This window comes from Balaenoptera ricei, chromosome 3 (genome assembly GCF_028023285.1).
Source record: "Balaenoptera ricei isolate mBalRic1 chromosome 3, mBalRic1.hap2, whole genome shotgun sequence".
Classification (NCBI taxonomy): Eukaryota; Metazoa; Chordata; class Mammalia; order Artiodactyla; family Balaenopteridae; genus Balaenoptera; species Balaenoptera ricei.
Window position 1 is genome coordinate 120,308,778 of NC_082641.1, and position 12,641 is coordinate 120,321,418.

The 12,641-nt window shown below is 40.9% G+C and overlaps 1 protein-coding gene across 6 annotated transcripts in view; it reads left to right on the forward strand.

The window, feature by feature from the left end:
* ARHGAP26 (Rho GTPase activating protein 26) overlaps positions 1–12,641 on the forward strand; it is a 472,664-nt gene that overhangs the window by 149,842 nt on the left and 310,181 nt on the right. For all 6 annotated transcript variants that reach the window (XM_059917368.1, XM_059917369.1, XM_059917371.1 and 3 more), the window contains one exon: positions 4,796–4,890. In XM_059917368.1, coding sequence (XP_059773351.1) covers positions 4,796–4,890 — 95 coding nt within the window. The remainder of the gene's footprint in view (positions 1–4,795; positions 4,891–12,641) is intronic.

Genomic DNA, 12,641 nt, shown 5'->3' on the forward strand with positions numbered 1-12,641 from the left:
CACAGTCTTTATTTTGGGACTGTTTATCTTGTGCTTTCCTAAACCTGGAGTGAAGAACTCTCTTGTATTTTCTCTACTCCTTTCTTACCACGCTTGAAAGTGAAGGGCAGAGACGAATTATGGTGGGTGTTTGGGACTCCTTAGACTTTAGTGGGATAATAGGAAACACCTCACTGAGTTGTTAAGAGGCTTATATGCATTAGTGTATATAAACTTCTTGGGACTGAGCCTGACACATAATAGAGGCTGCCATATTAGGAGCTTGATATTATGTGAAATAATTTTTCTAGTAATAATTACTTATATTTAGATTTTGTTTTATATTTTTCTAAAATATTGTCCTTTATCATCCTGTTTTATCCATTTTTCCTACTTTAGAAAAGAGGAAATTGTGGGTCAGAGAGAGAGAATGATTTCTAAGGATGTATGTTGAAAGAGTTACTTTGAACCAGTGCTCAAACCCTGATTCTGGAGCCTACATCTCCTGATTCTGAGGTTCATCATCATAATAAAAGAGAATAATACTGTATATGTGTAAAATAATAGTTTTGCATGACGCCACTCTGTTTCCTCATCCTCAGGGTGAGGAAATGTGAAGACTGGCTGTCCAGAGGTGATGTCTTCTCAATTTATACAGGAGAATCATGTGACGTCATTGTATGTGTGCTTGTACAAAGCTCTCCTAGGAGCTGGCGGCAGACTTAACGTAGAATATAGGGTGTTTTCTTTTCCTAACACGCTCTTTGTCCACCCTGTCTCTCCTTCCCTGTCCCTTTCATTTGGATTATTTTCCTTTGAAAGTACCTGCTTTTCTCTTAGCTTCAGTCCAGGAGATGTGAGCGGATTTTCTGCATCCTCTTGGAGACGAGGCCTGTGTGTGGTGAAAGACAGTTCCCCACGTTCTATCCTGTGAGATGAGGACGCTCTCTGCGGGAGCCCTGGAGCAGCCCAGAGCTGACCCCGTCCCTTTCCTGGCTTGAAACCCTTCATATGTTCCCACTGCTCACAGGATACAGACCACAGTCTGCATGATCTGGTGCCTGCTTCCCTCAAGCCCTTTCTCAGTCCAGTTTCCCTCTTGCACGGGGATTCCAGACACACTGGCTTCCCTTCAGTTCCTCCAGGGCTCCATGGACCCCCGCCACAGGGCCTTTCCACCTGCTGTTCTCCACCCCTGATCTGTGCTCCTGGTTTTATCTCCTGTGGATCCTTCGGGTCTCAGCCCAAGAAAGCCTTTGCCGACCTTCCTGCCGCGGTCACATCCCCTTAATGTAGGCGTTTTAGCACAGCATGCCTCTTTTATTGTAGTGTTTGTTAGGGTTGTAACTCTTCGTTTATTTGTTTAAGTGATTGTTATCTCCATCCCCTGTTTTTTTAACCATGAGTACTTGAACAGATCGTCTTTATAGATTTTTCCTGATATGGAATGGTCGTCTTGGGAACAGCGTCTTATCTTCTTCTTATTTCTGCTTATATTTGACAATCTTTTATAGTTCCCCTGTTTTCTCCTATTTCTCAGGGACACCTCCCCCTAAGCTTTCAAAGTGACAGGTAGTCCAACGCCATTAAATCAGAAATAGAGTTAGACATTAACATGGTCAGAAGTCCATATGTTTGGGCATTTCCAGTCATACATTTACGTGTTGCAGAAGGAACAATTCTCAATCTGAGAAATTAATCTTAGCCATTCAGTAAAAGACAATAGATGTAAGACTTGTGAATATAAACTGTCTCTTCCTAGGTCTTCTATGTTTTGTGTGCTATTCTGATATTAGTGGGTGGTTAAGTTTTACCATACGCAGTCACATTTCCTATTATTCAACAAACTAGGCAAGTTTGCTAATTTCCCCCCTAGTTTAGGAAGAAAGATTGGCAGATATAGGAGAAAAAGGAACCCTAAAAAATTCCTACGTGACAGGAAGAGAAGAAATCAGGGGCAGAAACCTCTCTGTTTTTAGACAATAAATTAGTGTTGTGTGATAAAACTGTTGCATTCCATTTGTACAATGGAATACTACCCAGCAATAAAAAGAAATAAGCCCTTTTTTTTTGTACCATGGATTTAAAAAATTGCCTTTATTGTTTTAATGTTTAATTTTTATTTTTTTTAATTGAAGTATAGTTGATTTACAATATTACCTAAGTTTCAGGTGTAAAACATAGTGATTCACAATTTTTAAAAGTTATACTTGATTTATAGTTATTATAAAATATTGGCTATGTTCCCTGTGCTGTACAATATATACTTGTAGTTTATTTATTTTATACATAGTAGTTTGTACCTCTTAATCCCTATCCCTATCTTGCCCCTCCCTCCTTCCCTAGCCCCACTGATAACCACTAGTTTGTTTTCTATGTCCATGAGTCTATTTCTTTTTTGTTCTATTCACATGTTTTCTATGTCCGTGAGTCTATTTCTTTTTTGTTCTATTCACATTTGTTTTATTTTTTAGATTCTACAGATAAGTGATATTGTACAGTATTTGTTTTTCTCTGTCTGACTTATTTCACTAAGCACAATACCCTCCAAGTCCATCCATGTTGTTGCAAATGGCAAAGTTTCTTTTTTAATGGCTGAGTAGCATTCCATTGTGTGTGTGTGTGTGTGTGTGTGTGTATATGTATGTGTATACACCACTACTTTTTCTTTTTTTTAACGTCTTTATTGGAGTATAATTGCTTTACAATGGTGTGTTAGTTTCTGCTGTATAACAAAGTGAATCAGCTATACATATACATATATACCCATATCCCCTCCCTCTTGCGTCTCCCTCCCACCCTCCCTGTCCCACCCCTCTAGGTGGTCACAAAGCACTGAGTGATCTCCCTGTGCTATGCGCTGCTTCCCTCTAGCTATCTATTTTACATTTGGTAGTGTATATATGTCCATGCCCCTCTCTCACTTTGTCCCAACTTACCCTTCCCCCTCCCTGTGTCCTCAAGTCCATTCTCTACGTGTGTCTTTATTCCTATCCTGCCCCTAGGTTCTTCAGAACCTTTTTTTTTTTTTTAGATTCCATATATATGTGCTAGCATACGGTATTTGTTTTTCTCTTTCTGACTTACTTCACTCTGTATGACAGACTCTAGGTCCATCCACCTCACTACAAATAACTCAATTTCATTTCTTTTTATGGCTGAGTAATATTCCATTGTATATATGTGCCACATCTTCTTTATCCATTCATCTGTTGATGAACACTCAGGTTGCTTCCATGTCCTGGCTCTTGTAAACAGAGCTGCAGTGAACATTGTACACCACTACTTCTTTATCCATTCATCTGTTGATGGGCACTTAGCTTGCTTTCATATCTTGGCAATTGTAAATAATGCTATGAACATTGGGGTTCATGTATCTTTTTGAATTAATGTTTCGTTTTCTTTGGATATATACTTAGGGGTGTAATTGCTGGATCATATGATAGTTCTATTTTTAGTTTTTTGAGGAACCTCCATACAGTTTTATGCAGTGGCTGCACCAATTTACATTCCCACCAACAGTGTACAAGGGTTCCCTTTTCTCTACATCCTCACTAACATTTGTTATTTGTGATCTTTTTGATGATAGCCATTCTGACAGGAGTGGGGTGATATCTCATTGTGGTTTTGATTTGTGTTTCTCTGATGTTGAGTGATGTTGAGCGTCTTTTCATGTGCCTGTTGGCCATCTGCGTTTCCTCTTTGGAAAAATGTCTATTCAGGTCTTCTGCCCATTTTTTAATTGGGGTGTTTGCTTTTTTTGTTGTTCAGTTGCATGAGCTGTTTTTATATTTTGGATATTAACCCCTTATTGGTCATATCATTTGCAAAAAGAAACTTGATTTGTACAACATGAGTGAATTGCAAACGAATTATGCTGAGTGAAAGAAGTCAGACGTAAAAGAGCATTCCATTTGTATAAAGTTACAGAATATGGAAACTAATTTGTGATGACAGAGAACAGATTCAGTGTTTGCCTGGGAATGGACTGGGTGGAGGGATGATGAATTACCAGGAACTTACCAGGAAACTTTTGGGGCTGATGGAAATGTTCACTACCTTGATTGTGGTGATGATTTCACAGATGTATACAGATGTCAACTCATAAGTTGTATGCTTGAACATGTACAATATATTATACATTTAAAAATTATACTTCAATAAAGCTGTTAAAACATATTTATTGCACACCTACTCTGTTCCAGGGCCTTTTTGGTCTCTGGGGACACAAGGGTAAGCAAAAACAGACACAGTACAGTATGCCCTCAAGGAGCTTAGAGCCTAATGAGGAAAGAGACATTATTTGAATCATCACTTACAGCAACAGCAAATCTCACCTGTGATCAGTGCTGTGAGGGAAGGAGGGGTACATGGTGCTATGTGAACATGTCTGGGGGTGTTTGACCCAGTCCAGAAATGTTTTCCTGAGAAGTGACCATTGAGCCAAGGTCATAGAAGTCCAGAGTTGGAAGGAGACCTCAAGGTGATCTTGTTTCAGCTCTTATCAAACCTATAAATTAAACTTATTTAAGCCAATACCAACAAGAATTTAACCTAGCATGGGTTGATGCTGTACCATCATGATCTATTAGTACTCAAGACATTGGGCTCTAAGTATTAAACATGGCTTACAGATTTTATTTGCATGAGGCTGTGGTCTGAGAAGGTTTATGACCAACCTTCCACCTCCTGTGGTCCTGAACACTCAGGTTTGAGAAGATGAAATGATCGCTTCTGTTTATGTGGCACGTTTGTCCTGGAGAGGAGCATGGCCCGAGTTCTGACCTCATCTTGATAGTCTGTGTGTTCCCAACAGGGAGAAGATGAATCAGTCACCCTCAAATCCTGCACACGGCGGAAAACAGACTCTATTGAGAAGCGGTTTTGCTTTGATGTGGAAGCAGTAGATAGGTGAGTAGTTGTCACACTTTGTCTCAGGAACAAATATTGCCGAATTTGGATTTCTTTTCCATTCATTCAAAACTTTCTGGTTTTTTCCCCCTCTTTCCCTTCTCCATATAGACCTCAGGCCAGTTACTGATTTGCAAGAATCAGTATAGCCTCCCCATCCTATAGATTCAGCCCTGAGCCCCTGATTGGTTGGTTTAATTTTAATGTCAGGGCTTCCCTTCTTGGGAATATGTGTTATGTCTCAGGAGGATGAATATATGTTTAAAGAAAACTGACTGTTTAGCATGACTGTTTCCGCTATTTAAGATTTTTTACTTAAAAATTTTTATGTAATGATTCAAAAGGAGTTAGGTAAAGGGAAAAGTGGAAGAAGTTCTATCAATTAAAGAGAAAGCTTTTATGAGAGAGTAGCATTGACATGTATACACTACCAAATGTAAAATACATAGCTAGTGGGAAACAGCCACATAGCACAGGGAGATCAGCTCAGTGCTTTGTGACCACCTAGAGGGGTGGGATGGGGAGGGTGGGAGGGAGACGCAAGAGGGAAGAGATATGGGGATATATGTATACATATAGCTGATTCACTTTGCTATACAGCAGAAACTAACACAACATTGTAAAGCAGTTATACTCCAAAAAAGATGTTCAAAAAAAAATTTTTTTTTTAGTTACAGTATTTCGCCTCCCACTGTGTGTGTGCATCCAGGAAAGAAAGCAAACCACTTTCGACATCAGTCTTAGGAGAGGGAGCTCTGTGTTGTGTTCCTCAAGATTTACAGTCTCATTAAGTTGTACCACTTCATGGTGTTAAGCTAGTTTGACAGCATTCCAGTTCTTTGAGACACTTTACTTGGCAACAGGTTAATTCTTTGAATGAAAGTCATGAGTTAAGCTTATTTGAGCTGTCTATTCAAGATCAGCAATGCTAGCGCAAAGATCCTTAAATCTCAGCATGATTGTCCTATAATGCTGTTAATTTATCCCCTTTGTTTAAAAAAACAAAAAAAGCTACACCACTTTGTCAAGCCAGTATCTACCCTCTCTGGGACGTTTACCTGTGGCCACTTTACGGCAGCTCTAGAGGATCTGGAGCGCGAGTACCACCTGGCGTGTGCTGCTCCGTGTGCTGCCAGGTTTGAAATGCCTTCTTGTGGCATGATGTGTCCCTGTGTTGTGGCCCCTGAGGCTGCTAGAGCGCCCGTGGAGAGAGCATGCCTGTTTAGCCTAAATCAAGACGTTCATGGAAACTAACAGTGTCTCATTAGCAGTCTAGTTATTACAGCTTTGGCTTTCAAGTCAGGCAACCCGGATCTAAATTTTGACTTTGCTGCTTAGTAGCCGTGTGACTTTGGGCAAGTCACTTAATCTTGCAGGGCCTTGATTTCATTCTCTGGAAAATGGAGATGGTTATAGTACCTGGTTCCTAGCATTGTCAGGATCCAAGAAGAGAAGGCATATAAAACACTTGGCAGACTGGCAAATAATAAAAGCTCAACAGTTAGCTTTTATTATTTGTTAATTAGCATGTCCTGCATGTTTACCTGACTTGATATTTCAAAAGCTAGACTCTAAATGCAGAGAAGTCAATATCATTTGTAAAGAAAAGAGAGTACCCCAATCGTTCACCATGTGTGGGTTGTGAGAGGGGAAGGGAGTGGAGAAGGGCTGTATGGTGGGGTAGGTTGAACTGGGGTGGCAAAGGGGGATTGCAAAAAGTGTGCCTCAAACTAAGATGATTCTTGACTCAAAGCATCCTGACTCAGGATTTGTTCAAAGCCCTTGTAGGCATCTCCTCTATTCTAAGCATGGAATTTACTGGAGTTCGTATTGTTGGAATCCATGAAAGATGGATTAGCAGATGTGTTTGTGTGGAAATGGAGCCAGTTGTTTGATGCTGGTCAGCCGAATAGTTTCCAGAGATGATTGTCTGTTTGCAGAACTACCTGGGTGAGGGCAGTGCCCTGCATTGCAGCTCTTGTTAGATTTGGAAATGAGGTCAATGATTCTTTCTGAAGCTGAATTGTTTTCTTCTTCAGAAGTTTCCCAGAAGTTGCTGAGAGTTGCTTTTTAGGCAATTAAAACTCACCATGGTTCCTCCATCTCATTTCCACCCTTGCCAACACTTCCTACCACCTTCCCCCTATATTATGCCCAGAAAAGCTTTGCACGTCCCAATTATAAGCTGAGAGCAAATGTGTCACATTCAGCATACTGAGTGGGTTTGGGAAGTCGATTTCTTCTAGGTCATCATCTCTGGTTCCCTTGGCATGAAGTGGAGGGGCTGCAGTTGTGGTGCAGAATGAGGCTGCTAAATCTCCTCTTAATAAGCAGGAGGGGAGTAGATAGTACTGTTGTATTATTTGTAGTTTTGATGTTCTGTGTATTGTGACGCTTTCTGCCTGGGGAGAGCCTGCCGACCAGTTCTTAGAGTCAGCCGAGGGCTCAGCATGGTGAGCGCCATTGATGTGTGGACTTCCGGTCCAGAGCCACAGCGCCTCTACTGGCTCCAACAGCCCAAGAGGCAATATTCCTCTACCAGACACCTAGGGACCGCTCCCACAGCCTATTAGCACCTGTGAAATTATTCAAACCAGCCACTCCTAAACGGTTTACCTATCCCTGCCTTGCCTTTGCTGCAGAAACTCTTAACAAAGGTCGTGGTCTAGGCTCTCCCCTCCGACCACTTCTGCCTCCTGGATGATGCTGGTGCTTTCCCACGTGGCCCTGTGTGGTGTGGCAAGTGTCCTGTTTCTAACACCTGTGAATATAAGAAACTTGGTTTGCCTGAGCCCCTTCTGTGTCTCCTCTTGTGGTCACACCTGACTGGCCATCACCCGAAATAACACAGAACATCAATGAAACCCCTTCTCTCCATTTTCTATATAGGTTGTCGTCTTTGGTCTCAAAGATTAGGTTACTGTTGGCAGTATTTCCTTTAGTGTCTTTCTGCATTTTCCCCCCACATCCAGGAAGGGACTGAGGTGAGAGGGAAAAGGCATTTCCACGCACTCAGGGGAGGCATCCCTGGGAACTCTGCCTGGAGTCCTGTTCTCTGGAAGACTCCTACGCCTTGAGTTTTCACTAGCGTACTTTAGCAAGGAGGGCATGCTGCTAGCTGTCGTGCTGTCTTTTCAACCTTCCACAGACTTCTCAGCTTCTACCTGCTGAGCTGGAGAGGCAGAGGGGCAAAATGCAAAGTTTAGCACCTAGGAAATGTGAAAGTAAAAGAGGGAATGGTTATATTTAACAGCATGAGGTTTTAGAATGTTCCCAGCGTATGTTAACTGTAGCATGTATAAGCATTATGTAGTATCTATTAATGTTTTATTCTATCAAAATATTAATACATGCTAAAGTGTGGATTATTTGAGTTAGAATATGTGATGTTGTGTGGTTTTAAGGTTGAATACTTTTATCCTTCAGGCTCAGTGACGGTGTTTCACGTTGCCCTGTAGCAGAAGCTGTAGCCTTTAGGAAGTGATGTTCGAGGAGGTCGGTGTTGCAAGCTGATGACATCAGTGTCTCTTACTGTGTGGTGAGAACCGCACTCTCTCAGCATCCACAGGGGTGCTTGTTAGAACTACAGCTATAGGCCCCAGACCTATATAATCTGACTTTCTGCAAGAGAGACCCTGAAATCCACTTTTTGAATAAGCTCTTCTGTTATCCTCTATTCTTAGTCATAATTGGTACATTCAACAGCAGGCATATCGCAGTACAGTTTTCTCAGAGCACATGAAAGCATTTTCCTTATTAGAAACATAACAAGCAACAGTAAAACAAAACAAAAATAAAAAACCCTCAGGCTTCTTTACTAAGGAGCTTAATTCTTAGCTTTGTGGAGGAGAATATAGCTAGTAGTAAAGGTGATCACCAGCCTCTGTTACAGATTACCAGGAAAAAAGCAACAACGATAACCACAATAAAACCCACTTTTTTAGTTAACTATGAAGGTGGGGTGAGGGGACCAGCAGTAAGGGAGCACTTTCTGGAAGCTGAGCACTGCTCATGTATTTCATGTAATTCTCATGTAATCCTCACTACAGCCCAGGGTGGCTTGTGCTCCAAGTATCTCATGTTACTGAGGAGGAATCTACAGTTTAGAGGGTGAGTCTTACCCAAGTTTCAGGTGGGATTTGAACTAAGGGTCCTAGGACCTCACTGTAGGGCGCTTTGCTGCCTCAAAACTCAGGGTTTTTAGAAACGTTTCGGGTGATAAGGCCAGTGCTATCTGTACTTGGGTTTCAGGGCCACCACTGACAGTCACCTTGCTGACTGTGAAATCTGAGGAGGGCTTTCTCACTCTCATCATTGGCATTTGGTGCATAAACTAATGGTGGGTGAACTAAAGCAGCACACTTGCTTCTGTTCGCATATTTCCTGCCCTGTACTCTTCAGAGAGCCCTCACGTGACTAACAGTTTAAAGAGGCACTGCAGAGAGAGCACAGGCCAAGCACAGGGCACATAGTTCCATAAATGCTATGTATTTTTTTGTACACCTCTTCTTTTACCTTTTATTCTTAAGATGACACTCATTTCTGTTTATCTCAGGAGACTAGCATAAGTAAAAAATCAAAGCAATAGTGCCATTTGTCAGTTGATTGTTTTCATTGTATCCCAGCGCATTGCCGTCAATTTGTTAATCCTCAAATCCTGCTGGAAAGGGGTTAATCCCTGACATTTCCGTCCTCTAGGAAGAACTGTTGTGACTCTGACCCATAAATGAGCTAGAAATCAAATTAAGGGTTAATCCAGAGCTTAGGGATTTAGATTTATAGCTCTTGAACTTCTTGTGTCAAAGATTCTCTTTAATACCATGAATACATTTCAGAACGTTACTTTTAATTCTTACATTCTTACATGTAAGAATTCTCTTACAACTTTGACATCACAAAACTAGACCTGTACTCCCTTCTCTGTATCCTCCATCCTTCCATATTGACTTCCACATAATTATATAACTCTACGTAATTATATCTCATCTATCCCTTTTCTCTAGTGTCTGCCTTTTCTTTTTCCTTTTTCACAGAACTAGTTTTGGGGGGAGGTTCAGACCTAAGAAGCTGCTGAAGACCACTGGACTCTTCTGAGCAAATGTTGCACAGGCTCATATTAGCTCTTCAGGCCTTTGGCTTTCTTTGAAGAGAATTTTATTGTTTGCAACACTGAAAAGTGAAAGTTAGTAGAAATTCTTGTTACTTCAGTTCCAAACTGAAAAATTGCTTAGATCGAGGTATCATGTCCATCAAATCAATGTGATGCTTCTTTGAATTTCCCTTCTGGTTTTGTTTTTCAATTCATTTTCAGGACTATAGCATTTAGAATATTACATGGCTTTAAATGAACATGTGTGGGTTGTAGTAGTTGTGGGTGTTGCTACAGCATTCTCCAAAGAAAAATATTTTCTTATTTTCCTAGAAGATATTTGTTATGGGTTGAGTCGTGTACCTCCCAAATTCATACGTGGAAATTCTAATCTTCACTATCTGACAACAAAAATTATTTGGAGATAGGGTCTTTGCAGAGGTAGTTAAGTTAGAATGAGGTGATTAGGGTGGGCCCTAATCCGGTATGACTAGTGTCCTTATAAAATGGGGTAATTTGGACACAGAGCCAGACAGGTACACAGGGAGAATGCCATGTGACCATGAAGGCAGAGATCAGGGTGATGTGTCTTCAAGCCAGAGAATGCCAGAGATTGCTAGCAGACCACCAGAAGCTAGGAGAAAGGGATGGAAAAGATTCTCCTTTCCATACTTCAAAAGGAACCCATCAGCTGACACCTTGCGCTGGAACTTCTAGCCTCTAGACCTGTGAGATAATACACTTCTGTTGTTTATGCCACTCAGTTTGTGGGTCTTTTTACAGCAGCCCTAGCAAACCAATACAGTATTGAATAAGAGGGCCTTTCTCACTGAAGCAGCCATAAAAGGGGCCGCCGACAGCCTTTTAGATGGATGGCCCAACACACACTCCTTAAACAATCCCATTGACAAGGAGCCCCACTTCACAAAGCAGCTCTTTCACGTAAATTATCTTCCTTATTCTGGATACTCTTTACAGTAGCCTAAGCTTTCATTAGCTTTTTAAAAAGTCATCCGTTCTTATCCCTTAATAAAGAAGCATTCTTCGGTGCCTTTGTATTACCTTACCATAGAACCAAACGTTTGAAAGTTTATATGTTATATTGGTTAATGGACTAAAGAATAGATTTATCATTTTTTCTTTAAAGTGTGTTAACTCTTTTTGAGGGAGCTTAGTGTAAAATTCCTGGGTAAAAATGGGACTTCATCTAAAAACAGCTGTTAGGGGTAGTGGCGTGTGATACTTGCCAATGTCTGTCTTCAGTCACTTTGAACAATTAACTCCACCGTGCAGTAACTTATGGAAATGAATGAGCACATGTAGGGGAAATATTTGTTTAAGCTGAAGAATCATGGTGGTAGTCATCTCCCAGCATCTCTGCATTTGTTTATCTTTAAGAGATGTCTCACAGATGTATGTGACACATGGGTATTTTCTCCCAAATGTCTTCCAGGAGGGACCACTAAACCATATGGAAAATAATAGAAACAAAAGGCTTCTTTTTGATGCACTGAATCAATATAGTCTCTTGAGGGGTGGTGTTTATACTTGGCGAAAGGAAATAATTAGAATGCTTTATGTTTTCCAGGACTAGCTGACCCCAACAGAAGCCCATACATTCGAAGACGTTATGTAGAGTGTTGAGTGCCCTATTCCCACCCTTGGTACTCTCCAGAGGTGGACAGCAAAGGACAGCTTATTAGGATGACAGGGGTACTGGGTGCTAGTGGTGTCACGGGGACCAAGACAAGCATAGTCCTTGCCTTCATGGATCTTACCGTTGATTGTAGAATGGGCAGGCACATACACATACATTCGTGCAACTGAAGGTATAAATACTGGTATGTTGAGTGTTCCAGCAAACTTGGAGGACCAGAATGCTGTAGGGAAGATGTAACACACAGAAGGACTTCACCCTTCTACTCTTAACAGAGAATGATGGCATGACTAGAATGCCCTGAATTTTCATTCCCTCTCTCCTCCCCTCCCTTCCTCATTTATTAACCATAACTACATACTGGAGACTCTACTGACCGTGGAGATATAAAGTTTAATGAAGCATTAGGAATCTAATGGACTTTCCTTCTTAAAAGTCATCTGATTTTTCTTGCAAACCAAATCCAAAGTCCTCCTTCTGTGAGCTTTCCACGAATAGGTAAAGAGAGACAGCTTTCTTCTGAACCAGTCCCAGCCTGGCATGTCATACCCACTGTCAACTCTATCCTCGCGTCCCACCGTGTACTGTGTATTTGCACAGTGTACGAGCTTTTCTTTGTATTGGTTGGCTGGTTGTTTAATTAGGTATGTTTTATATAACTCTGTTCAATTCTAAATATCTGTCTCAGGTAATTTGCTCCCAGAGGCAGAATAACGTTATTTTATCCAGCTTTTAATCCAGTACTGTGTGCATGTGGTTGTTCAGTTTTGTTTTTTATGGTAATGCAATATTTGAGTTAGATTATTTTGTTCTTTCCTTCGGGACTTTGGTGAAGTACTGTGTAAGAGACTACAGGAGCTGAATCATGTTAGTTGATATTTAAACTAAAATTTGAGCGAGTACACACACAATCTACATTTCTGTATAGGTAGGACAAAAAAAAAAAAAAACAGGAAAATGGGAGATAGGTAAGAATAGTGGCGGCTAGAAAGATTAATGGAAAAT